General features: G+C 53.6%; 2 protein-coding genes and 1 long non-coding RNA gene across 12 annotated transcripts in view; 1 reads left to right on the top strand and 2 right to left on the bottom strand.

Annotated features, from left to right (window-relative positions):
• The window catches only part of SMURF1 (SMAD specific E3 ubiquitin protein ligase 1), a 94360-nt gene extending 76998 nt beyond the window's left edge, over positions 1-17362 (top strand). For 4 of the 7 annotated variants that reach the window (XM_081555728.1, XM_081555731.1, XM_081555726.1 and 1 more), the window contains 10 exons: positions 148-294; positions 1355-1553; positions 2956-3059; positions 6998-7112; positions 8373-8551; positions 9827-9964; positions 10658-10778; positions 11647-11848; positions 13082-13166; positions 14427-17362. In XM_081555728.1, the coding sequence (XP_081411854.1) occupies positions 148-294; positions 1355-1553; positions 2956-3059; positions 6998-7112; positions 8373-8551; positions 9827-9964; positions 10658-10778; positions 11647-11848; positions 13082-13166; positions 14427-14526 (1390 nt within the window). In that variant the 3' untranslated portion in view covers positions 14527-17362. The remainder of the gene's footprint in view (positions 1-147; positions 295-1354; positions 1554-2955; positions 3060-6997; positions 7113-8372; positions 8552-9826; positions 9965-10657; positions 10779-11646; positions 11849-13081; positions 13167-14426) is intronic. The other 3 variants (XM_081555729.1, XM_081555725.1, XM_081555727.1) reach the window with 1 other exon arrangement.
• LOC145531909 (uncharacterized) lies at positions 8715-14622 on the bottom strand. The gene is made up of 4 exons (XR_014072847.1): positions 14411-14622; positions 13521-13653; positions 12582-12794; positions 8715-11991 (listed from the first exon to the last, which is right to left on the bottom strand). It is a non-coding gene; the product is annotated as an uncharacterized LOC145531909 (long non-coding RNA).
• A 3555-nt stretch (positions 17363-20917) lies between the features above and the next one.
• The window catches only part of TRRAP (transformation/transcription domain associated protein), a 92044-nt gene continuing 86224 nt past the window's right edge, over positions 20918-26737 (bottom strand). For all 4 annotated transcript variants that reach the window (XM_081555720.1, XM_081555721.1, XM_081555723.1 and 1 more), the window contains 4 exons: positions 26019-26203; positions 23394-23597; positions 23117-23311; positions 20918-21889 (listed from right to left, as the gene is read on the bottom strand). In XM_081555720.1, coding sequence (XP_081411846.1) covers positions 21605-21889; positions 23117-23311; positions 23394-23597; positions 26019-26203 — 869 coding nt within the window. In that variant the 3' untranslated portion in view covers positions 20918-21604. The remainder of the gene's footprint in view (positions 21890-23116; positions 23312-23393; positions 23598-26018; positions 26204-26737) is intronic.

Below are 26737 nucleotides of genomic sequence, written 5' to 3'. Positions count from 1 at the left end.
CAGCACAGAGGCCGGGCCTCGGTGGGTGTTTGGTGTAAGCAGCACCTTGACTGACCCAGGGGGCGCCCCTGCTTCTCTCACTGAAGTTTTGGTCTCAGGCCTCCACGCTCAGGTGGGCAAACCGCTCTGTGTCTTCCTTTCTGGCAGAGACCTTAACAGCGTGAACTGTGATGAACTTGGACCCCTGCCGCCTGGTTGGGAAGTCCGAAGTACAGTTTCCGGGAGAATATATTTTGTAGATCATAATAACCGAACAACGCAGTTTACAGACCCACGGTTACACCACATCATGAAGTAAGACTCTTACCAGCTTTTCGTTCTTTACAGTTACAGTGCCATGTTTTCTACTGATATTTCCCTTCATCTATTGACTGCATTGTTGGTTAGCAGAGAATAAGCGTGAGCAAAATATGATAATTACTGAGCGGACAATTGTGTGTTTTAAACTCCCAAGCCAGCTGGGTGCAGTCCTCAAGGCCTGTGTCACAGCCAGCCTGTAACTGAGTTGCAGCCTAAATCAAACCCCCGAGCTGGCGCAGCTTCATTCTCGGAGCTTCCGCACGCATCTCTGATGAGACGTGTGGCCTCAGAGTGGGAAGCAGCGGAGTGAGGTTTTCCTTGGGGCCTGCTCACACTGCGGGGAAGGCCTGGTCCAGAGCGCCGTTTGGCTTCCCGGACCGTTGTTCCCAGGGGACTTGGGTCTGGGGATGACCTTGGATCCCACACTGCACGTCCCAGATTCCCTGTGTCCTCAAACACGAGAGCCCGACGTCAGCCAGCAAAACTGGAGCAGAGCAGATAGCTGGTCCCGGCTCTCCCTCTTCCCTGGACTTCCGCTTCCCGTGGGTAGGCGGGGAGATCTCCTGGATGAGAGGAGGAGGAGTGGCCCCCGGCACTGTTTCCTTTGTTTGCGCTTGGTGTCACCTCCTCCACTGCCATCTGCTTTCAGTGTTCGAGTCACCTCCATTTAATTAGCCCCGAGGCCCTGCTGAGAGCGCGTGATTGGTCAGCCTCGTAGATATGCACTAGATGCCGATGAATGCTAGAAGTTTCTGTTTTTATTTATGGCAATGATAATGTGTGAGATACAGAGATGGGGGTCTCCTTTGTTATATCCTGGACATCTGCTGGGTTGGCCAGAAAGTTCATTTGGGGTTTCCGGGAACATCTTATGAAAAGGGTGGTCGCGGGTGGCCACTCCCCGTTTTCCTGTATCTGTGCACAGAGGTGTGTCACCGGGAAGCACTCTCGGCCAGAAGTGGGGGTCCTGACCTCTTTCTCAGTCCCTCAGTGTGGGGGGGACACCACTGGCTGCTGCCCTTGGGGTGACCTCCATGCTTCTGTTCTCCTCAAGTCACCAGTGCCAACTGAAGGAGCCCAGCCAGCCACCACCACCACCCAGTGAGGGCTCCGTGGAGGACGAGGAGCTGCCCGCCCAGAGGTACGAGAGAGATCTGGTCCAGAAACTGAAGGTCCTCAGACACGAGCTCTCCCTGCAGCAGCCCCAGGCTGGCCACTGCCGCATCGAGGTGTCCAGAGAGGAGATATTTGAGGTACGGGGGTCGGGGCAGCTGGCTGTCGGGCGGACTCTTTCCCCCGTCAGCAGACAGTAAGTTCTGCTTCCTGTCTGGCGTGTCGGGGGTGAAATGCAGGGGTTTATCAGGGCTGAAGCCCCAGGCAAGAGAGGGAACAGTATTTCCTCCCGTGGTCAAGGTTTAAAAATTGATGACTTCTGAGTGAAGATCTAGAGATCTGTACAGAACCAGTACTAAGTGATACTGTAAATCCTGCACCTGCATTGTACGGATTGTATTTCCTGCCGTCGGCATGGTGTCCTCAGAACCAAGCATCCCCGCTCGGGGCCTGGCCCACCACCTCCCCGCAGGGCACTGCCTCCTGGGAGAAGCCAGCGGCCTCCCTTCTGGTTCTGGGTGGCGTGCTGACCTCTGTCCAGCTGCCCTGCGGCATCAGGGTCCCTAAATAGAGGACTTCTGGCAGGCAGGGCCCTTTTCTCTGGACCACCATCGTCGGTAGAGTCTCAGCCGTGTATAGGCCTCTGTGGAACCCTTGCTGAGGCGCAGGCTCTCCCGGGCCCACAGCCGCCGGGGGGCTGGGGGCCGCTCAGCGCCTTCTCCAAAGTGCCCGGGGCCGCACGAGTGGGTCAGCTCAGGTGCCCGGTTTTGCCCACTGAGCATCTTAAATGGCTGTCAGGACAGGGAGGAGCTGAATTATGGACACACTGCTGCCAGATCTTTTCCACTCAACATCCTCTCGCCTCTTGGGATGGTTGCTTTTGAATCCCATTAAATTTAAAGCAAGAAAAGGTTCTTAAGTGCCTTTTCACTGAAAATACCTACAAACACTGAGCTGGTTCCACTCCAGAGGCTGACTCTGAGGCCCTGTTAGGCTGACCGCGTGTTTTCTGTGTCTGATAAGCTGCTTTATGTTCCAGTTAAAGCCTCCTTGGCTTTTTGACTCAGTAGGAAAATGTGATTTTTGACTTCAGATGTAAAACCAGGCTCAGAATTCTTTTACTATTTCTCTCTCATTATTTTACTCTCTTATGAGGTCTTCATTTGGCTAAAGCATATAAACTATTTACAGGACACATTGGGATCCATTTGTGTGGAAAAAATCAAGCCTAGAGGGGACGTTTAATCCTAAAGTCGTGATTGTGCTGAGGATACGTGTGTGTATCCTTGGATACAGTGTCGGCTGCCATGAGCTTTGTTGTTTCTGAGGCAGTGATGGTGGGAGAAGGGTGAAGGAGGAGCAGTGAGCCAGAGCCCAAATAAACATCCTGAACAGGAACCAGACAGGACTCAGATCAGAATTCTTAAAAATAAGCTCGGATCTTATTTATAGTCGGGGTCCATTATAAATAACCTTTCATCATGTTATAACTTTAAAAATAAGCCAAGTTCTTCTCTCTGAAACTGTCATTTTGATGTGCAGGAGTCTTATCGCCAGATAATGAAGATGCGACCAAAAGACTTGAAAAAGCGACTCATGGTGAAATTCCGAGGAGAAGAAGGCTTGGACTACGGCGGGGTGGCGAGGTGAGAGGCTCGTGTCCCTGCTTCCGCGTGGACGTCGGCAACGCCTGTGAGCAGATGTTTGCCGAGCGGTCCTTTGCCCCTTCCTGGTGCTGGTCTCGGGGCAGTCAGGACTCGGGTCTCGCCATCAGAGAGCATTCTTAGAATTCCTAAAAGCGTGTGCTCGCTAGCATTTCGCCATGACCCATCGAGACCCAGTCATTGCTCTACTTTTACAAAGGTTGAATTAAACTTTTAATCTTACTCCCTTCTCCATCTGGCCTGGGAGACAGTACTCTCACTGAACTTCCAGTTCAGGAACTTCTGAACTGGAAGTTAATGTGGGGGCAGCCTGGCTTTTGTCATAAGACTTTCAGGCATGGGAGGAAGGCATGTACATTGCCTTTGTGTCTAAGGGTTTTGTAAAGTGAGGTTTGGGTCAAAATAATTCATGCAAATGATTTTAAAGGTAATAATTTTCCATGATTATGTTATGTTTCCTATCTTCCCTCTTTTCACCTTTGAGACAACAGTTCTTTGGCTCTTTTAACTGTTTCTTTTAATAGAACCAATCATCTAGATCATGAACTTGATCAGGTTCATTTATTACCTACTGATCCTGTGGTGTGTTTGTAGGCACATGGACTAGGTCATGGTTGTGGTGAGGATCAAACTGAATTCTTCCCAGTTTTGTAATATCAGTATTTTTAGTTCTTCTGTCATTGTCTTTGTAACTATACATGATGTGTTTTCGCCATTATTTTTTTGTTGTCCACTAGAGACACTGTCTCTTGGCCTCTCTTTTTCATAAGAAAAGGATATTAATGCTCCTGACTTTCCCTTCCTTCCACTTCTTACCTCTTACATTCCACTATCTGTAGTATAACTTTTATAGCGTCAAGGCTAAAGATTTACATGTTGTTCTGTCGCCAAAATTGTCAGTCTCCTGTGCTTGTGTATTATTTGTGAGAGTTGAAAGTCAGTACATGGTTTTATATTATTATGACAGTGTAAATATTGTTCACTGAAGGATTAAGTGGTATTCTATCATTTATTTTATCCTTTTGAACAAATTTTAATTTTTCTAAGAATTTCTTCTTCTTTTTCTTCTTTTAAACCAGGTCTTGTCTTTGTTGCTCCATTAAATATCACCTTTTGCCAATTTCCCCCCTCTCCCATTCTCTCTTGTGGAGACCCTGTCCACCCTGATAGTTGTTTCTTTAGATCTTCTGCACAGTTGTCTTCATGGGACATCACTGCTTTCTTGGGTTGGAGCCATTGTTGTGTGGGTCCCATGGCTACTTCTTCCTTGGCTTACTCCCTTGTGTTACTGGAGTATATTTTCAAGTAGCTTTCTTAGAAAGGCTGTGTAGGGGGTTAATTTTCCAAGATCTTAGGTCTGAAAATGTCTTATAATCTTCACTTTGATAGCTTGGCTTCTTATAGACTTCTAGAAAGAAAATCATTTCAATCAGAGGTTTGAATTTGCTCTACTGTCTCCCTGCACGCAGGGTCACTGTCTAATGACAGTCTGGTTTTAGTCACTTCTGTGCTATTTGTCCCCATCCAGGAACATCCATCATCCATAGACGCTGTACCCTTTTCCTGTTTTTCTCCCCCACTCCTGTCATCAGGGCCTCCTTGCCCGTATCCGCCATCCTGCTCACCCCCCTACCCCCTCCTCACTTCCTCGCTCCTCTTTCGGCTTGCCGTCCTCACTCGCTGGCAGAACCCCGGTTCTGAAGCATCCATCCCGGGTGAAGGAGTCCCCTCTCTGACAGGGTTATGAGTCAGAGAATCACCAGCGACTGCAAACCTCAACTCTGGTAGGTGCTGCAAGGGGCCTCGTGAATATGCGGTCGTGTGTGACAGTGGCCCCATCTTGGGGGTCAGGGGACAGGAGGGCCTCCCACCCTCACAGTTTAGGATACACAAGCAGATTCTCAGCCCTGCAGCAGTCAGCACCAGCAAAATTAGGTTCTGAGAAGTGATATGGCGGTCTCACTACGTCTCCGGGCGAAGTTGGGTTCTTTTCCAGCCGCCGAAAGTAAGTAAGTAAACGGGGCCAGGAACAGAATCGTTCCTCCAGCCTCTTCCCATCGCATCTGCCTCTCTCCCCTCCTGCCCCTCAGTCCTGGGCTCCGTCTGGGATACAGGATGAGCCCGGGCCTTCCTGACCACGCGCTCACACCGGGACCGCCTCTCGCCGGGAAGTGCTTTTTCTTTCCACATTGTCCCAGGTTTCTTCCTTGATCTTCTCCATATTGATTCTAGAAAGCATCTTTCTTCTGGCAAATGTAACTTGTGTTTGCCCTGAAAAGACGAATCCCGTTCCCAGCAAGACAAGGGCTTCAGGCTTTCCGTCCCTCTCTTCAGGGAGACTGTTTCCTCATTCATTTTGTCCTAAATTCATGTCAAACTGCTTCCATTCTCTCCTCTCTGCCTTTTTCTTTCTAGTCTCAGGATGTCTCAAGAGTCAGTATCTTGAATGGTTTCACTTTATATTGTTCTGTGCGTAGCTGGGGTTATGGTCCCTAGGCAAGCATGTGAACAGCCGGGTGAAGTTTGATTTGGAAGGAGTTCGCTTTCTCTAGCGTTTTCCATGGTTATCAAGTCTTCCAGGTGGAGATGCGTCTTGGTGTAGCTGCTTTGATGAACTTGGTGCTGCAGGGGAAAGAGCTTTTCTGCCGCTAGGCTGATCTCCCGTTGTTTCAGCTCTCGAGTCTTCCCTGTGTCTGAACGGTCCATACCTGTCGTGGAGGGCTGAGATGTGTTACACGTGTGTTACACGTGTGTGTGTCTGCTCCTCTCCCCTGCCTCTGGCTCTGAGCCTTTTCCTTTCTATCTCTCTTCTGACTCTGGGGATAGCTCTTCCTTGACCACTTCTAGAACTTTTCTTGTGCTCTATACCTCATCCACAACTCAGTCGGAATGTTTGCTTGTATTTTAATCACTTCCTGTCTAGACAGTTGCAGGTCCTTGGCGTTTATGAAAATAATCCTTTGTAAATCCAAACTCTGAAACTTGGGGCTGAACAAAGCACCAGAGTTGGGAAATCCTGCCTTCCTACTAGAGGCTTCCTAAGGCTCAGCCTCTCATCTCTGACAGTTCCTTCCTGTTGGAGTGCGATACGCCGGTTTGTGTCACTGTGATCATTTTGTGGGTATTTTCACAAGTTTCTCCAACAGATTATCTGCATTTGTGCTTATCCTTCCATATTTTCTCAATTCTATGTTTTCTATTTGAAAGAGTAAGAAATTTTAGAACTTAATAAGATTCGTCCGTTTAAAGAAGTTTTGAGTAGAAAGAAGACAAGGTTACACAAGTGTTTGTGTAAGACTGCATACCTGGGGTTACCAAACCTGACCACAGCAACTGAGTCACATTTTCTGTTTAGAGTGCTTTTTTTGTTTGGTTTTAATTTGGGGCTTTTTAAAATTAAAATATTTATTTGGCTGTGTGGGTCTTGGTTTCTGCACATGGGATCTTTGATCTTTCATTGTGGCGTGTGAACTTAGTTTCGTCATGTGGGATATAGTTACCTGACCAGGGATGGAACCTGGGCCCCTGCATTGGGAGTGCGGATTCTTAGCCACTGGACCACCAGGGAAGTCCCATCGTCACCTGAGATTTTTATCTCTACAAAGCAGCAGAGGAAACCTTTGTTGGGGCACAGGCAGGCTGATAGACACTGTGCCTCTAAGCGGGTGATGATTCCCAGCAACCATAGATAGTTCTCAGCTTCGGAGCTGCTGAAGTTTTAGCCAGAAAATCCATTTCTGGTACCACTAGAAGCAGTTGTTTCCTTCTTGAAGCTTATTTGCCCCGTCTGTACAAATCACCTTCTCTCACAGCCAGGCAGCCTTACCAGTTTGGCTTCCTAGGGCACAGTCTGTCAGTCCTGTGGTTAAGATCTACAACTAGGGGGTTTTAATATGTCTTCTTGTTGCTGCTGTTTCTAGGGAGTGGCTTTATTTACTGTGCCATGAAATGTTGAATCCGTATTATGGACTCTTCCAGTACTCCACGGACAACATTTACATGTTGCAAATCAACCCAGATTCTTCAATCAACCCTGTAAGTATTAATGAACAAGGAAGTCGAAATTTAGTTGGAGAATTTTAAGTGGCTTTCCAGTTTCAATCTCAATTCTTGGTTTATTCACTGTAGACCTGCTCAAAGTCTGTGGCAAATAAAACACGGAGAGGTAGAGTGACACGTGGATTAGGGTGGGTGGTCTCCACCCCTCTCTCCGGTGACTGGGGTCACTGAGGATGTTGTTTCAAGGACGAGGGCGAAACTGAGCTGCCTGTGGACTCAAGCACTTTGCTGCCAGTCGAGGGAACTCGGGTTCGACGGCTGTATTTGTTGACAGTGTCCTTCTGAGAAGTGGGGTACGAGGTCCATCCTCCTCCCAGCCAGAACTGGACTATTCCCTTATGTAACTGGCCTTTTTGGCCAGTGTGTTGATACTCTTAGCTGCTTGTCACAGCAGTGAGGAAACAGGAGCAGAATGTGGCCCAGGGGTGGCCCACAGGCTTGCGGAGGGCTCTGCTGTGGGGCCGCGTCCTGTGGTCCCCACCATGCACACGGCTCTGATGGGCAGTCAGTGCAACTTTCACCAGAGTGGACACTCTCTGATTATAATTCCAACCTAAGAGTAGAAACGGGGATTCCCTGACTACAAACCACAACAGCTCTGATGGGCAGTCAGTGCGACTTTCACCAGAGTGGACACTCTCTGATTATAATTCCAACCTAAGAGTAGAAACGGGGATTCCCTGACTACGAACCACAACAGTGCTGGTTTGGGGCTGTGTCCCCCCCAGTCCCTTCTCTGGATTTTTCTCTCTTTGCTTTCCTGGGGATGGGGGAGGGGTGGCAGAGGAAGAAGGGGGCTGCCTTTAGCCTGTATTTGCTCATGGTGGGCTGGGAGGAGAGGCCGGCGGCCTCACTGGTGTGACCCGTGCCAGCACCAGGCGCTGCGTGGAGAAGGGGCAGCTTGCGGTTGACCCTCTGCCATCACCGTGTTGAAAGTCTCCATTTCTGAATAAGGGGTTCTGTTTTCATTTTGCACTGGGCCCCGCATATTCAATAGCAGTTCTGAGAAGGTGTTTGAACCGAGGGCACGTGAAGCGTCACTCAGATGACCTCGCAGAGTCGTGCTCTCACGTGCCCTGTGATCGGGTGGGGTCCTGAGTGCAGCCTGCGAGCCCCCAGATTCAGGCTCCTGCCTGCGGGACAGGTCCCCGGAGAAGCCTGGGGAAACGCACCCGGCCACCCGGCCACCCAGCCGTGCGCTGCCTAACACTTGGTGTTCTCTGCTGCCCCCTGCAGGACCACTTGTCTTACTTCCATTTTGTGGGTCGGATCATGGGTCTGGCTGTGTTCCACGGACACTACATCAATGGGGGTTTCACGGTTCCTTTCTACAAGCAGCTACTAGGGAAACCCATCCAGCTCTCTGATTTGGAATCGGTGGACCCTGAACTCCATAAGAGCTTAGTGTGGATTCTGTAAGTACCGACTCAGGGAACTAAAAATTCACCTGTCGTCACCTGACTTAGGGTGCACCAGATCCTTGTGTGTGTGCGTGTGTGTGCACGAGCACCATGGGTGTGTATTTGGAGGATGGGTGGGAAACTGGAGACTACAAACAAACCTCCAGAAACATAAAAGTCGATCTGACAAAAATATTTAATTGACTTACTGTCTCATATGCTGTCTGACCAGCTTCTCTTCACGGACTAGTTTCTTTTGTTGTCTCCTTGAATTATTAGGTTACGATAGTGGCTGTTACAGAGAAGGCAATGGCACCCCACTCCAGTACTCTTGCCTGGAGAATCCCAGGGACGGGGGAGCCTGGTGGGCTTCCGTCTATGGGGTCGCACAGGATCAGACACGACTGAAGCGACGTAGCAGCAGCAGCAGTGGCTGTTAATCCCCAGGCCTGGTGGTTTGTTTTTTAACACTCTGAGGTGTCTCCTGGTCTCTAGAGGGACCAACTGAAGTGAAGTGAAAGTCGCTCAGTCGTATCCGACTTTTTGTGACCCCATGGACTATACAGTCCATGGAATTCTCCAGGCCAGAATACTGGAGCGGGTAGCCTTTCCCTTCTCCAGGGGATCTTCCCAACCCAGGGATCGAACCCAGGTCTCCTGCAATGCAGGCGGATTCTTCACCAGCTGAGCCACCAGGGAAGCCCCTAGAGGGACCAAGAAGATATCAAAAAAGTCTTGATATTTGGTCACCTTTGTTTTAGGATTATCCTAAAACTCTTAAAAGCAATAGGCACAAAAAAGGCACAAAAAGCTATGCAGTCACTGTGGGTGTCGGGGGTCCTCGTGAATGGGCCGATTTCACAGGAACGGGAGGGCCAGCTCTTGATCGTGTCCTGCATTCTTTCCACCTCCTTCCACGTGTCCCAGCGTCTAAGGCTGGGGTACGGGGGTCAGGCCTGCATCCTGTGGAGAACCACCCCAGCTGTTTCCAGAACCATGGTGTACAAAGGAGCCAGTTCTAACTTTCAAGGGCTCCTCTGCACTGAAGCCCTTGGAAAGGCTGCCTGGAGGCAGGGCAGTGATATCTTCCGGGGGTGCTGCCCCTTGACTCCGTTTCCCCGTCCTGCTTCCCTCCTGTCTGCTCGGAGGCTCGGGCGCTGTGTCTGCTGAAGCCCCCGCAGCATCGCTCCCGTCACCCTCCTGAGGGGGAGGAAGCCGTGCCTGTCCCCCAGGACCGCTGCCTCGTGGCCGCCGAGGCCTGCCTGACCTCCGCCTCTGCTCCCTCCCCAGAGAGAATGACATCACCCCCGTGCTCGACCACACGTTCTGTGTGGAGCACAACGCTTTCGGGCGGATTCTCCAGCACGAACTGAAACCCAACGGCAGGAATGTCCCCGTCACAGAGGAGAATAAGAAAGAATATGTCCGGTAGGTAGTGTTCTGGGGCACCCAGGGCGGGGGTCGCCCTGGGACTGCGGGCAGCGGTCACATTGAGATGGTTGAGGCTCCTCTGCTGCCCGAGCCTCCCTTCCCGTACTTGGACCAGAGTCACAGCAGAGACTTCCAGAAAGCGGTGGGGAAGGCAGTGGGAGCTCTGAGTGGAGGGCTGACCTGTTAAAGGAGGATTCGTGATCCCAGAGCCCAAGGGAGGATTGGCAGGGGACCACTCGATTCTGGGTGTGACGGTGGTGACCACAGGAGGGGGAGGAGGAGCCTGGAAGCTTCCTGAGCTCAGTCTCAGGGCATCTTCCCTCCGGCCTGTCCTCTCCGCTCTGAAGGCAAATAGCTGACTAGCGACTCCATGGGGTATTCCGACACATGTGGGGGTGTCGTTCTTAGGATCCTATATTTTATTTTCAAACATTTTTGTTTCAACTATGGCATCCCTAACAGCTCAGGTCAGATCCAACGGATTTCAAGCAGAGAATCAGCACATCTAAGGGAGGGGCTGACTTCCTTTCCTGAGTCTTAGGCTGGTCACCAACCAGCAGGGGGCGTTCCTCCCCACTAGGGGGGCCTGGCAGGCGGGGCTTAGCTGGTGTCAGACCCGACTAAATCGAGGAAAGAACGATTTTCATAAGCCGAGTGCTGCTGCTTCCAACGTGTGACTTCTCTTCTCAGGTTGTATGTGAATTGGAGGTTCATGAGGGGAATCGAGGCCCAGTTCCTGGCTCTTCAGAAGGGGTTTAATGAGCTCATCCCTCAACACTTACTGAAGCCTTTTGACCAGAAGGAGCTGGAGGTAGGCCGCAAGGGGCTGTTGTGTGCGGGGTGGTCCTTGCCTCCCGGCCAGGCTGCAGGTGAGGCCGCACAGTCCCCACAGGCGTGGGGTTCGCTGCGGCTGCAGGAGCAGAGACAGGGTGGGGGACAGGGGCGTCAGGGAGCCCTGAGCAGGGATGATGAGGCCCGGTGTCCATGTGGTGCCAGGGAGTCCAGCTCATCCGTGGGCCATTAGTCAGGGTGTTCCGCGGCTTCCTCAAGACTTAGACCTCCAGCGTAGAGATTCCCCACTGCCTCCTCCCCAGGGGTCACCTTACACCAAGAACGTGACCGTAACCAGCTGCTCGACTTTGATTCCGGCTGTTATCAGGCCCAGGATGGAGTGTTCCTGTCCTTTCTTGTCCATCTTCACAGGACACAGCAATTCACTCACGTCTTGTCTACCTCTGGTGCCAAGTGGCTCGGGCCTTTCAGAGTGTCCCCAGCCTTCTGCCCTGGTGTGGTGCCGGAGTGCATGTGACCTCCCGGGAGTGAGGGAGTCACACTTTACACCCGCCCATCCCCAGGTATCTCCGAGAGGTCCTGGGAGGCGGCCCTGCTGGATAGGAGGCCCTGTGCAGCCTTTCTGGCTCCTCAGTGCATGCATTCGCACGCATGTGTTCAGTTGTAGGGAAACGTCACATCAGCGGCCACCCTGCGCCCTGGAAGTGCAGACACAGACGTGGGCCTCGGGCCGGCTGTGTGTGTGTTGGGGGGGGTGGGGTGTCCCCTTGTCTGAACATCTGCCAGGGTGACTGCGGCGTGGTTGGTCGGTCTCTCCACGGCCTGGGAGCCTGGGCAGCCCGTCGCTTTGTGTGTCTGGGAGGTGATTCGCTTTCATGTCCCTGCAGCTGATCATCGGTGGCCTGGACAAGATCGACCTGGACGACTGGAAGTCCAACACGCGGCTGAAGCACTGCGGGGCCGACAGCAACGTGGTCCGGTGGTTCTGGCAGGCGGTGGAGACCTTTGATGAGGAGCGGCGGGCCCGGCTGCTGCAGTTCGTGACGGGCTCCACGCGGGTCCCCCTCCAGGGCTTCAAGGCGCTGCAAGGTGACTGCAGTGGCGGCCGGGCCGCGCCGGGCGGGGGCCGGGGACGTCTCCTGGCGTCAGGTCTTTGATGACAAACGGCGGAGGTGGCGCTTGGCCCGAGACCTCTTCTCTCCCCACTGTCATCCCCAGAGCGAAAGAAACATCTGTAAACAGTAGGAGCCCGTGTCAGCCACACGAGTCCTCCACACCGCCTGCTCGGGGTGTCTCAGCCTGTGGGCCCGCAGTGGCAGATACTGGCCGGCCGGCCTGGTGCCCCCGCGGGGCTGGACCAGGAAAGATCCCACTAGCAAGGCCAGGGGAGCCGGGGTAGGGGGTGGACACCCCTCGCCCAACAGAACGGATGACAGATGGTGCAAATAGCCAGGCTTTGGGGGAGGAAAGCAGCTTTAAAAGCACACAGCACGCTGTGCAGGCCGGGCCCTCAGTCCCCTCATCTGCGGGGGCCTGCCTGGTTGGCTGCCTTGTCCAGTGAGGAGCCGTCCTCCTGGGTGTCCCTTCCAGCTCGGACTGGATCCCCGGCCCACCTGGGGCAGGAGAAGGGGGCCGGGGCCGGCCGTGCACGGTCTGAGCTCCGGAGGGCCCGCAGGGCTCCTAGTCGGCGCCTCCACCCGGGAAAGGCCTCTCCCGGGCTCTGATTAGTAAATCTGGGGGTTTTGTCACTTGACAACCCTGAGAGCTGGCAGGAGTAAGGTTAAGAATATTAGTATCTTAAAACTTAGTGAATGGACTTTACATGTTCCCAGTGAGAGCAGGCAGGTTCCACACGAACGTTCCCTGTAGCCTCGTCCTTAGCCTGAGGCCCTCCTGTCCTGGGGCTTTGGTCTTGGCGTTCGTGTCTGTCTGTCTTCCCACCGGCCTCTGCACAGGGGGTTTCCTGACTCCATAACCTGCTTTTTTTGTGACGCTCCCATCTGCTGCCAACAGGGGGTCTGCCTGCTAGACATTCCTGTTTTAAAAAAAACAAATTCCTGGTGACCAAGGATTCTGCTTTCAGACACCTGCCCTGGCACAGGCTCAATGGTCGGCTGTGAGAGGAGAGCTCGGTCTTTGCTCTTCCCGCGCCTGTGAGTTTTCTAGAATGTCTGATGTTAGTCAGTCCGTGGCCATCGTGTGCACATCCCAAGACCGCACAGAGCTCCCATGGTTACCTGAACTCCGACACCCTCTGGCAGGATGGGCAGGGGGCCCGGGCCCCACCTCTGAAGCGTGTTAACTAGACTGTTGTCTCGTAAGGCTCTACAGGCGCTGCAGGGCCCCGGCTCTTCACCATCCACCTGATTGACGCCAACACGGACAACCTGCCCAAGGCCCACACCTGGTAAGGACCGGCTCCCCGCCCCGCAAGCCCATCTGCGGGGCCGCCCACACGCCAGGGTCAGTCAGCACGAGGCTCCTTCATGAATGCAGTTAAGTCCTGAGACGTGACTGACTTTGGAGCTACTCCCCTGGCTCCTGCTGCATGCGTGTGTGTCCATGTGCGTGCCCACACAGGTGCTGCCAGGAGGGAGCACTGCAGGTTTTAGTTTGGAGTTACTGGGCTCTTCCTTCTTGGAACTCTGCCTATGACAGACGTGCCTTGTGTACTGAAAAATGTTTCCCCCTCAGTTTTCACTTAAATAATACCTTAGTGGGGTTATTTCCTTTCTGGTTTAAAAGCAAGTCACTCACTCACCCTTGTGAACCACGGCTTGAGTGTCCCTCCAGTTCACCAGGACGCATGGTGACGTGGTGGGAGGTTCCTGGTTGGGAACCGGGGCTGGGGGTCCCACGCTGGCCACAATACCCAAGTGGGTGGGTCTCCACGTCTGTGAGACAGAGGACAGCCCCCCGGCCCACGTGAGGATCTAGGGCCTGTGTCCAACGGAGTCGACCCCCAGGGCCACTCCCCCACCCCCAGCAGGCTCGGTCCTCTAATGGGTGTGAAGAATGTCCTTGGGGTCAAGGACCCCTGAAAAGACTCCTGTAGCCTGACTCCTCATCAGAAACTGTCCTTAATGGCTTAGCCCCTAGCAATCAAGAGGCCCGTGTGTGTCCTCTCAGTCAGAATTCTGTAGTTTTGATTCATTGTGAGGTAATAGCTTCTTAGGGCTTTTGGACACAGCTTTGGGAATGAACGTCCCTGAGGAAATGCTGGGCCGTTCATCTAATCCCATCAGGGATGTGACGTCTTGTTGGTTTTGAGAGACAATCTCAACAAGAAACCAAACAAGGTGACAGTTTTGTCCTTACTTGCCCAGTACGTACTCACCTGGTTTCATTTTGGTTTGAAAGATCTTAAGATTTTGCTGTGTGTCGATTGATTGAAAATCTTTGCCCAGGAAGCCTCAAGTGTACCACACACAACACCTGCCCGCCCTCGCCCCTTTTCTGGGAGCAGGCCCTGGGGTACCCACACACCACACCCCCTCCAAGCTTCTGGCTGCCAGGGCTCTCTGCTCCTCCCTGGCCCTGCCCCTGCCTCTGTATACACACGCAAGTGTTCACCCACACACCCACCTGCCCGCCCTCGCCCCTTTCCCGGGAGCAGGCCCTGGGCCAGGCAGGCTCGGCGGTGTGTCTCACCTCTGTCCCTTTGCAGCTTTAACCGGATCGACATCCCGCCCTACGAGTCGTACGAGAAGCTCTATGAGAAGCTGCTGACGGCGGTGGAGGAGACCTGTGGGTTTGCTGTGGAGTGAGGTGAACCCCGAGAAGCAGACACGAGCTCACGGCCACCAGACCCCGAGCGGCAGCTCTCTGGATGCCTCCGCGAAGCCGGCTGAGGCCCCGGAATCCTAGAAAACCCGAGGGAAAGGCTGGTCTCCCCGGCTTTTCGCTGGCGGAGTGAGGGGGCGGGCAGACTGCGGCTGGTGGCTCCCTCCCACATTCTCCTCCCCCTGGCAGGCCCCCCCATCCACCCCATCCAATAAACGCAGCCAGGTCAGCACCGCTTCGGTCACATGGGACCCTCTGCTACGGCCACGGCACTCGCGGTGGCAGGCTCAGCGCCTGTGGGCTCCACACGAGTCTCGACCCCCAGGGAGGGCGCCGTGCGGGGCTGCTCGGGGGCACACCCTGCAGCTGGACCTGCTGTTCTGTCTCAAAAGCCGACCTACGGCCCCTTTGAGTTCAGCAGCTCAGATTCCACCCCCCACATGCTAGCGGCCTGCTCTGGGTAGCAGGTTAGGTTCTAACCGAACAAGAAGCGCACACTAGATGCTGACTGGAGTTCCGCACCGAGGGAAGCTGGCGGCAAGACTGTGCTTCCGGTGCGGAAGGGGATGCGGGTCGGGCCAGCTTGCGCTGGGGGCCTGGGTGTTTCTTTTCAGGGTTTCCTGGCTGAAAACTTTGTTCTGCAGAGAGAAAAATGATCTTTCCTTTTCAAAGTCCCTTTAGCCACATTGTCTGTCCAGTTCAAAATATTTTTCCAGCGGAACCACCACAAAACAGAGCGTATAGAAGAGACCAGAACCAGCCCCGCCCTGCACCCCGCCTGCACCCGGGAGGTGCCACCTGGTACCGAACCATGCTGTGGACAGTGCTTAGGAACCAGACTAACAGGACAGAATCCTATCTTCGTAGCTGCTGGCTTGGTGCCAACTAGCTTGAAAAGGAGAGAGAGCATGTCTAATCTCCATGACCTGCATTCACCCCAAGTCACTGTTTTACAAAAAGCAGGTCGCGGATGGAAACCTGATGGCAGAGGGGCCACTGGCCCCACGTCCCCGTCTGACGGCAACACTAACCAACCACCGCGGCTCGACTCACTCACCCAGGGGACGAGCAAGGCCAGAGAAAGCCTCGAGCCTACATTTCTAACACCGTTCCCAATTTGCACACAAGTTCAAATAATATTTTAAAGTGGTTCAATTTCAGATAGATAGCTGAACTTCAGTGGAAAAAGCAGTGGCAACAAACTCGCCCATGTGGACTTCCATTGTTTTTGTTTGGGGGCTGAGTGCAGGGTAACTCACTGGCAGGACATGTCCCAGTTGAACTTCTGTTGTGGACGTTCCCGAGGTCCGTGCTGGGATCCGGCTGTGGGTCTGGAAGGCGCTTTCTGGCTGCCTGACCGGTCTGTCCTTTTTTGTTCCCGATGCCTGTGGACAGCGCTGACCCTCTGCATCTTGCTGTGGTTCTGCTCTTGACCTGGAAGCAGTCCGTGGCCTGGGGTGGGGGGGCAGACTGCAGCTGGGGGTTCCAGGAGACAGAGACAGCCGTGTTGCCGGGCGACTCGCTGGGGTCCTAGAATAGGAAGGATGCCGCTGGCTGTAAAAGGAAAAGCTCCCTGTTGGAATGTGCAGGCTGTGGGCTGAGCCGTGCCCGGTTTACCGTGACGCTTTTTCCAGGTGTGCTGGGAGCTGGCTCCTCGGGCTCGTCCTGTGGAGGCGTGAGGGTAGACAGACACGCCCCGCCCTGTGACCCGGACCTAAACCTAGAGGAGGGGACTCAGGGCAAGACACACCTGGTTCTCCTGGGGTGTGGGCCAGAAGCTGCCGTAATTAGGAAGGAAACCAGGGTCTCGTGGCTGAAAAGACCTGGAAGCAGGAATGAGGCGTTTGCCTGCTTTCCAGTGACCTTCCTGCTGATGGGGGGTAGGCTGCTTCCCGTGTCCGATGTCACCTCAGCGAGAGCAGAGGGTCCCCTCCAGGCTCCTCCTCGGGCTGCTGGCGACGGTGAGCTTCACCTCCCCCCCCAGGGCCTGGCTGTGCTTCCCTGCTGGCACGTGGACCCCTCAGTCCCCACAGCTGGTGTCGGGGAGCCTGGCAGAACCTTCCAGAGCTCCAGGTCACTCTTGCCAAGCAGGCCTGTCGGTGGCACTGCCCCTTGAACCTCAGTGTCCACGGGGAGTGGGCCTTTCGACCCCCACCCCCACCAAAGAATCGTGTCTAGCCCTGGGTGGTCCCGGGTGAGCCCCCCACCCTGCCCTTCCCGGGAGCCACAGACGCCCCCCGCCCCCCGCCCGGAAGCTTCAGGGCCGACCTCCAGGCTTGCCTCACCAGCGGCCATCAGCCGACCCTCAGGGATGTAGCCAACCACCGCTCTTCAGTGCTTTAGGAAGACCGAGGGGCTGCGGGGTGGCACGAGCCGCCTCCCGACTGCTCCCGGGAGAAGCGCCTGGGAACGAGGCCCACGGCTCGCCCAGCCCAGGGTCCGAGTCCAGGTCGCTGGGCCTCCGGGCTGAGCTATCTGAGAAGACGCCCCTGGCTGCAGCCTTCCCCACACATAGTATGAACTTTTAAAATTTGTTTATTTTTGTCTCTCAACCACTTTATAATGTATTTTTATTTATTTTGTTTTTAAGTACTGCTGCTATCCTTGTTATCCTTCCCACGGTTTTTATTGCTGATTTATTTTGTGAAAGTTGTACACTAATGTTGTTTTATGTCAAAATCAAAAGTATTTAAAGAATACTAGTTCTATTTAATGTGGTTATAGAACCAGCTGGAAACACAAAACAGTGATTGTACAGCAGGCTGGACCCCGGCGGTCAGGTTCCTTTTGTTACATATGCAATAAACTCACGACTTTACATTTTCGGTGTTTGTTATTTGGTGTGCAAAGGAGATTCCAGCTTTTTTTTTTTTTTACAAGACAGGCAGTCAGTGGCAAGGGCCTTCTAAAGGAAAGGGGAAAACTTACCATTACAACGGTAGGAGGAACTGATGGCGGCAAGTTTGGAAAACAGTATGGAGGTTTCTCAAAAAATAATAGAGCTACCATATGACCCAGCAATTCCACTCCTGGGTTTATATCTGAAAGAAAGCAGAACCACTAATTCGAAAAGATACACACACCCCAATGTTCACAGCAGCGTTATTCACAACAGCCAAGACATGGAAGCAACCAAAGTGTCCATCAACAGATCAATGGATAAAGATGATGTGGTGTGTATATATGTGTGTGTGCTTGCATATATACAGATGCGTGTACACACACACAGTGGAATACTAAGCCATAAAAAACATTCTGAAGTTTGCAACAACATAGATGGACTTGGAGGGTATTATTCTAAGTGAAACAAGTTCAAGAAACACAAATACTTTGGTATCACTTATGTGCGGAATCTAAAAAATAAGCTAGTGAATATAACAAAAAAGGGGAACAGATTCATAGGGAAACCAGTGGTCACCAGTGGAGGGGCCAGCAGGGGGAGGTGCAGCACAGGAGTTGGGGATTCAGAGGAACAAAATACTAGGTATTGGGCTTCCCTGGTGGCTCAATGGTAAAGAATCCACCTGCCAGTGCAGCAGACATGGGTTCGAGCCCTGACTCGGGAAGCTTCCACATGTCGTGAAAGGAGCAACGCAGCCTGAGCGCCACAACCATGGAGCCCACATGCCCGTCCTCCGCAGAGAGGAGCCACTGCAGCGAGAAGCCTGGGCACCGTGACTGGAGAGCAGCCCCGCCTGCTGCAACTAGAGAAGGGCCCGCGGCAACAGTGAAGACCCAGCACAGCCACAGATAAAAACTAGGTATAAAATAAGCTATGAGGATATAGTGCACAATACAGGGACCATATAGCCAGTATCTTGTAATAACTATAACCTTTAAGATTGTGAATCATTACCGTACACCTCTAATTTACACTGTACATTAACTATACTTCAAGAAAATAAAAAATAGTAACTTTGAGAAGAGAGAAATTATTAACGTGAAAGGAAAAAAGAGCCAAACAGTTCTGGAGCTGAGAAATACATGAAGTGGAAAATTCACTAGCAGGTCTGATAGCTGACACTGGATTTGCCAATGCAGAAATGGCACCCCACTCCAGTACTCTTGCCTAGAAAATCCCATGGACGGAGGAGCGTGGTAGGCTATAGTCCACGGGGTTGCAAAGAGTCGGACACGACGGAGCAACTTCACTTTCACTTTCCTTAGATGTGAAACCAAAAAGCACAGGCAACAAAAGAAAAACTAGATAAATTGAACTAAATCAAAATTTAAAAGGCTGGCAAGAAAGGACACTATCAACAGAATAAAAAGGCAGCCTGAAGAGGTGGAGAAAATATCGAAGTCACGTATCTGGATAAGGGTTTAAGATCCAGAATCTATAAAGAACTCCTACAACTCAGAGAAACAACGAGCAATGGTTTTGAATTTACATTTCTTCAAATAAGATACAAATGGTCAACAAGCTCATGAAAATACGCTCAACCTCACTCACAAACAATGAGAGAAATGCAAAGCAAACCCGCAATGAGGACAAATGGTACTTTACACCCCCTTAGGATGGTTCTTATCAAAAAATAAATGTTTGGGGGACTTGCCTGGTGGTCCCATTGGAGAGGGTGCCAGTCTGATCCCTGCTTAGGAAACTCAGATCCCACAGTTAAATACATATATATATATTTTTTTTTTTTTTTTTTTCTCATCAGAAGGTAAGTATTGTCAGGGACGTGGAGAAAGTGGAACCCTTGTGCACCGTTGGTGGGGATGTACAATGGTGCCATCACTGGAAAACTGTATGGAGGTTCTTCAAAAAACTAAACAGAACTGCCATATCATCCAGAAATTTCAGTTTTGTATGTATTCCCCAAGGAATGGAAAGTTGGAAGTCGAATGGGTATTCTGACTCCCCTCAAAACACCCATGTTCGTGCCAGCCTTTTTCACAAGAGCGGAAAGACGAAAGCAAGCCAAGGCTCCCAAAACGTGATCCACACACGCAGCAGAGAACCCTGCCAGCCTTGCAAAGGAAGGCCGTTCGTCACCCGCTGCACTGCTGTGCAGGTGAGTGAGGTCAGCCACAAAAGAACAAAGAGCACAAGCTTCTACTTACGAGATTCCCGAGGAGTCAAAGCCATAGAGACGAAGTAGAAGGGCCCTTGCCCCGGGCCGGGGGAGAAGCGTGGGACTCGGGGCTGATGGAGACGGTTTCTCCTCGGCACAAAGAAGTTCTGCAGGTGACAGCGGCGAGGGCGCACAACAATGGGAAGGGACTCAAGGCCACTGAACTGCACACACAGAAACGGCGGAAATGGTAAATTCCGTTACGTGCAGTTTAGAGCTTAAGAAAATCTTAATGATTGTGCTTACCTTGAAACCACGTTAGGAGAACTGGGCACACACTGGGGATGGCTCCCCACACAAGCCCTCTGTCTGACCTTCCTCGCTCCTGGGGACCCAGATCCCAGCAAAGCCACGTTCTTTCGGGGGAGACGGCAGAGGCTTCTGGACACGGAGGCGCTGGCTCAGGGCTGCCGACCCCGGGACGTACCGATGGTGCACGGGAGGGGCTGGGTCTCCACCGGGGAGAGGCTGGCCTTCCTGGGAACCAGGGTCAGTGCCTGGGGCACGGTGTGGGCGAGCCTGGCCTTGAACCCGGGCCCTTCTTACCAGGACGCCGACTCCAGACTCCAACCAGCGAGGCTGAGAAGCAAACGTTCCCTCCGCCCGAACGCCATCCACACATCTCTGTGGCCACCAGGCTCCACACCAGTTCCAAGAGGACCGAGGTAACTCAGCAGCTGGTTTCAGCTAAGTCCTGACCCTGGCTCTCGAGACCCTGCTGCACAGCGAGGGCTGGGACAGACGGGCGCCTTCTCCCTCCAGCCTCACGGCTGTGCGGTGACACTGGTCATTTAAAACACAGGCTTCCGTTATTCCAGAACCCAAGACGCTTGCTCACAAAAACAGCCCAGTGTTTGTAAAATAACTTACGATTGGCTCCAAATAAAGGATGGGACAGTCCGGTCAGATGGACCAAACCCAGTCCCTCAGGCTCCGTCCGTGCCATGGGCTGCGGCCTGCAGGGGCTGGAGTCCAGGGGACGAGGCTCATTCTGTCTGTCCTGCTGATGGGACGCAGCCAGGGACGCGGCTCCAGGACGCCGCCTCCAGGCATCTCCCCGCTGCACACGGGTCACTCGGCTGCAGCCCTGAAACACGTGAACGGAGCCGAGAAGGATCAGCCCCCTGGGCGTGCTTTCCCGCCATCGGTCAGGACCAGGACTTCACACTGAGGGGCTCGGACCCGAGTCCCAGCTGAGGTCCGGGCCCGGCGCGTGTCACGGTCGCCGTGGAGCCACCCTGGGGCCCAGGCCCCGCTGGCCCGAGGGGTGGGGGGCACACTTCGCAGAAACAACACATCCTTTGATAAAATATTTATTCTAAAAAATCACACTGTACAAATTTAGATAGAACATTCTCAAGGCTCGTACTTACAAAAATGTGAACAGAACAAACTGGAGGTAATGAACAAAGCTTCGTTGCTTTTTAAATTAAGAAGGGAAAATGTTTTTTTTTCCAGGTACAGTGATGGTAAATATCGAGAAGACAGCCAAAGAGCAGCCGAACAGGAAAGGTCGCGCCCGCTCTCCAGCTCTGCGGGCCCCAAGGAATCCAACTCCAAACGCAGGGGTGGGCGGCCGCGTGGGGAGGTTCTGAGGCTGCTTCCCCACAGCCTGGAAGTTTGTGCTTAGAGAAAATCCAGCACGGTGTCTTCATCATTTCCTGTTTCTCTAACAAAGTGGGTTTTCTGTACACTTGTTACAAAGCTCTGTACAAAAGCTTGAAGCTCCTGGGAGGTCTAACTTCTGAAAGGTAAAAACAACGAGGAAGCGCTTCCTACAGTTCGATCTGTACATTCACACGAGGGAGCAAGTTGATAAAAAAGGATTCACAAAGAATTCCAGGCCAGGGAGTCCTGGCTTCTCTGAAGCCTGCTTTAAAAGCTGCGGGTTGGCCTCCACTCCCACCCGGACTCGCCTGGCCTTCCTGACACTCAGCCCCCAGCCGTCGGGGGAACCGCCCCAGCCTGCCGTCCGCGGCTGAGCTCATAGCCAGGGGTGCCAGGCGGGGTCCATGCGGCACAGGTTGTCCAGGCTGTTGGCGGCGGCCACCAGGGTGTTGACTTTGCTCTCCCCGCCCTCGAACTGGGCGAGGTTGTGCAGGCGGGTCATGATGGCCGTGACGGCCTTCTGAACCAGGGAGACCAGCTGCTGGCTGTCCATGTTCTCGGGCTGCCCGGCGGCCGACAGCGGGGACGACGTGTCTTCCTGCGTCTTCTTGTGCCAGGCAATGATCTCGTCCCGCAGCACGGTTTTCAGGATGCCGTCCACCTGTGGGGGGAGAACGGAAGGTTCGCGTTTAACCACTGGCCCAGAGGGCAGCTTCCCAGCGAGGCGCTCTGTTGCGGTGGCCGTCAGGGCCCGCACCACGGTTACTCTGGTGGGGACGCTGCAGCCAGACATGTGTCATGACCCCTGGGGTTCTAAGAAAGGCGGGGAGACCAACAGCTGCCGCACCCCCAGGTCAAGGCACTGTGGAACTGAGTCCTGAGGGAAGGCGGTGGGGGCTGGAGGGGGTGCCTGCAGGAGGGAGGGGACTGGAGGAGGGTCGGGGACCCAGAGGCCGAGGCGGCACTGGGATGACAGACAGGACGGTGTGATGACAAGACGGACAGACCGTGAGCAAATCCTCTTGAACTGGACGCACAGCCGCGGCCGGCTGTCAAGTCAGAGGCGCCGGGGCTGCTTAAATGTAACCTGGACTGACACGCTGAGGGTTTGGCCCCAGCACAATGTGTCCTTGGAGGAGATCCCCGTAAATACAGGGTGGTCTCTGTGTTGATCTAATGTGAAGGCAATCACCCCACTGGGGCTGGAAGGAGCGTGGCCCCAAGTGTGGAGAAGCCCAGCTTCCTCCCGTCCACAGCTGCGGCCGCGCACGGGGACGCCGGCAGTTCTTCCAGGTCGTAACAGGTCTTTAAAAGGGGTTTCCAATCACGTGCCGCTCTCGGATAACCCTGTCTCCAGATGTGAGCGTTTCTAGGGAACGAGAACTTCGTGCTGTATTTCAGGTCTTAACTCTAAGTGGATGAGGGTCGCTGCACTCCCTGCCTGAAGCAGGCTCCGGGTTCTGACCCGTTTCACAGAGGCCATCACGGGCCCTGGAGCGGCACCAACACCGGCGGGCGGGGGGGCGAGGAGCAGTCGGATGTTAACAGAGCTCAGTGTCCTTGTTTGCGGTCAGGAGGTGACTCGATTTCAAACCTGTTCTGAGTGAATGTTTTGCAAAAGCAATTGGTGTCTGAAGACTTCTCTAGACATCAACTGCTTATCTGGGAAAACAGCGATCAGTACAGATGGTCCCAGAGGTCAGAAGAAAATAAAAAGAGGGTGTGTTTGGTCCCCGACTGGGAAGAGACAGACTCGGGCTCAGAATGGACTGGACCAGCGTCCCTGTCTGTCCTCCCAAGCCCAGTGCGCGGCACAGGGCTGTCAGAGCCCCCGGCGTAGCCACGGGTGTCCGGCCACGTCTCATCCCCTGGGACGACCCTGACCCACCTTGAAGTTGGGCTGGGCGAAGCAGCGGGCAACAGCAATCATGGACGCAGTCAAGGGGCCGGAGACGCCAATGGTGGTCAGAAACTCAGAAATGTTGGGTGTGAGGCGGAAAGGGACAGGGCGGTTGGCATCCAAGTCTCCGGTGGCGTCGTTGATGTCAAAGCGGAAGTAGGCTACGTTCAGCTTGCCAGTGTCCTAAAGGTCGGAGGCAGAGACTTAGGGGCGGGAGCAGCAGGTGCAGACTCTGCGGGGGCCACGGCCGCTCCCACCGCGTTACCTGCGCGATCTGCAGCATCTCGGGGTTGAGTCTGTTGAGGTGCAGGACGAACTCCGCGAAGCCGATGAGCGCGAGCTGGATGGTGAACATCTTGCGGAAGGTCCAGTAGTCGGTGGCGTTGGGGAAGGTGTGCAGGGCCCACTCCTTGAGCATGCTGCGGGGCACCATGTTGCTCTGAACCTCCTTGAGGATGTCGCGAAGGACCTGGAGGACAGGGAGTTCGGCAAGTGGGTCAGGCACTGGCTGGCTGAACAGACAGCTCGGGAGGCGTGTGTGTGTGTCTGTGTGTGTGTGTGTGTCTGTGTCTGTGTGTGTGTGTGTGTCTGTGTGTGTGTCTGTGTCTGTTTGTGTGTGTGTGTCTGTGTGTGTGTCTGTGTCTGTTTGTGTGTGTGTGTGTGTGTGTGTGTGAGGGATGCTCAGGGCCTCCGGGAACGTCCTGGCGTTGTTTCTGGGTATTCCTTAACGGCCTCCAAAGCTGACTGAGCCCAGGAAAGTCATCATCACACACACACACGGCAACACACCATGTGGGGAAGGGTCTGATGGTAAGGTTGCTACACTGTATTATCCAAAACATCCTGTTTTCATCAAAAGGTTATGAGGCACGTGAAGAAGCAGGACACCACAGCAGAGAAAGTCACCTGTGTCATCAACTTATATCCAGATCATAGAAAGAATTCTTACCATCAATAAAAAGACAAATCTTTTTACAAATCACCCAACATAAAAAATGAGCAAACAGTGATTTTCCTGGTGGTCCAATAGTTAAGAATCCGGCTACCAATGGAGGCAACACAGGGTCAATCCCTGATTCGGGAAGATTCCACACGCCACGGGGCAGCGGAGCCCGTGTGTCACAACTACTGAAGCCGTGTCTCTCGAGCTGGGGCTCCACAACGAGAAGCCGGAAAACCACAGCTAGAGAAAGCCCAAGGAGCAGCGACCCGGTCAACACAAAATAAAAAAAAAAAATTTTATTAAAAAAAAATGAGCAAACGACTTGAACCCACTTTTCTCCAAAGAAAATATGCAAATAGCCAATCAGCAAATGAAAAAATACTCAGTATCATTTGTTACCGATCAAAATAAACTGGCCCTTCACACCCACTAGGGTGGCTGCAGTCAGAAAGGCAGACAATACTAGGTGCTGGCAAGAACGCGGAGAAATCAAAACTCTCATACATTGTGGTCACTTTGGAAAATGGTCTGTGGGTCCATCAAAACGTTAAACGTAAGAGTTACCATATAACCCAGTGATTCTACTTGGTATATAGCCAAGGGAAATGAGAACACAGATCCACATAAAACCCTATACGTGCATGTTCACAGCAGTATTAATCCTAACAGTCAAAAGATATAAACATCCACCAACTAATGAATGGATAAATTAAACGTGGTCTCTTCATACAAGGGAATAATCAGCAATAAAAAGAAACAGTATTGACATATGCTACCAAGTGGATAACCTTGAGAACACACTGTGTAGGGATCCAGGCACGGAAGACTACGTGTTGTATGACTTTGCTCACATGATGCGTCCAGAATAAGCAAATTTACAGGCAGTGTGGTAAAAAATGCAAAGGGTAAAGGAGCTGAGTTAGTAACAAAGCAAACTAGGGGAGGAAGGTTGAGAAGAGACACCGGCGGTGGGGCTGCCTGTACGTGAGCGCCTCCCGCAGGCCCAGGAGGGCCCCGCACCATCTCTGCGCCAGATCTGCACTCAGCATCATCTTCACAAAGCGGGAGGGGGGTTCCGATGTAGCCACGTGTTTGCAGACAAGGGTCACTGGCTTCCACAGTCCAAGGAACACAGAGCCTTGAGAATCCAATCCATTCACCTCCCACCAATACTTCAAAACTGCCACGGTCCATGGAAGACCACTGAGCACAGAGGAACCCCACCTGCTTTGCCCGCACAAAGGTGGGGGCCGACACCAGACCCTCCACCCCAAGCATGGTGCGGGGGTGAGATGGGCACCCCTGGGCTCCGTCCTCCTGAACCAAGCCCTTCAGGACCCAGACTAACAGAGACCAGTCCCTAGACAACAGAGGCAGCTTCCAGCCCTAGGGGGGTCTCTCCCCAGATCTAGGAGGCACCCTCAGGGAGTACAGGAAGGACCACGGAGGCAGCAGGAGAACCGGCCACAGAGCTGCCTCTTGGTGATGCAGAGAACCCTGGACAAAGCCTCACCCATGCTCCCCCTGCCCGCGCTGCCCCCAGGGCGGGGCCTGCAGGTGTGGAGGGACCCTTGGCCCGCCAGCAGGTGCAGCCAGGGCATCTGGGACTCCACCCGAGGCAAGAGAAACAGCTGGCCTGACAGGTTTCCGCTTCCCCAAGTTCTGATTTTAGCAAGGACACACCACACAGAGACTGCACGGGACCTGGAGGCCTGGCAGCAAACCTGTGAACATCCCCAGGAGGTGGGCAAAGAGCCTCACACCCCCTATGCCCGGGTGGTCAAGCAAATGAACCTGCCAGGAAGTTCCTTTAAAATTCTAATTTCTGAGCTTCTTTGCAAGAAGGACTCAGCCTCTGCAAAGCTGAATGAAAACGTACGTCTGTCCTGTTGCAACATGGCCCTTCGCCGAGGCCCGCGGCCCCCTCCCGCGCCCGCCCGCCCGCACCTGGTGGCTGGCCTGCGTCCCGCGCGCCTGCACCGTGGCCAGACGGTCGTAGTAGCGGGAGATGGGGTTGTCGTGCTCGATGCCCTTCTTGGCGCAGCGCTGCTTGTAGATCTCCACCAGCGACAGCGAGGAGGGGTTGTCCTCCACCAGGCGCATCTGCGGGGACACGGCCACCACGCGGGGGACTGAGGAGAGAGGGGAGACGGCGGGTGAGGCAGGGACCGACCGGCAGAGCGCGTCACGCGTGCGCTGAAACACCCACAGAGTTCTGCAGAGCGGATTTCTCAATTCCCTTATTTTGGGGGAATCTGAACTTCAGGGTAAGAGATTTTAGGTCAGAAGAGGCTGGATCACAGCTCAGCCAGCAGAGAGCTCCGAACAGGACCAGACACCACACACAGCAACGAGCTCTGAACCCGAGTCAACGTGAAGGGTGACTGCCGATCTCTTCGGGGTTGGGGAGTCACAGGCACCCCGTCCCCAGCCCACGTGACACGTTCACGCTTCACCCACAACCGCTCGGCTCTGTAAAGACCTCACCCGAGGCTGCTGGGCGCTGCCTGAACGGGATGTCAGGGGCCTTCCTGGGGCTCCTCGACTCCCAGGCGGGCACCTCAGGCGGTGCCCACACGGCAGGCGGTGCCAAGAGCAGATCAAGAAGTGAAAGTGAAAGTTGCTCAGTCATGTCTGACTCTTTGCGACTCCATGAACTATACATT

The sequence above is a fragment of the Giraffa tippelskirchi genome, chromosome 13 (genome assembly GCF_054371585.1).
Source record: "Giraffa tippelskirchi isolate mGirTip1 chromosome 13, T2T-mGirTip1v1.2.pri, whole genome shotgun sequence".
Taxonomy (NCBI): Eukaryota; Metazoa; Chordata; class Mammalia; order Artiodactyla; family Giraffidae; genus Giraffa; species Giraffa tippelskirchi.
Note: the sequence above shows the minus strand (reverse complement) of the source record. Positions and strands in the feature narration are given on the sequence as shown.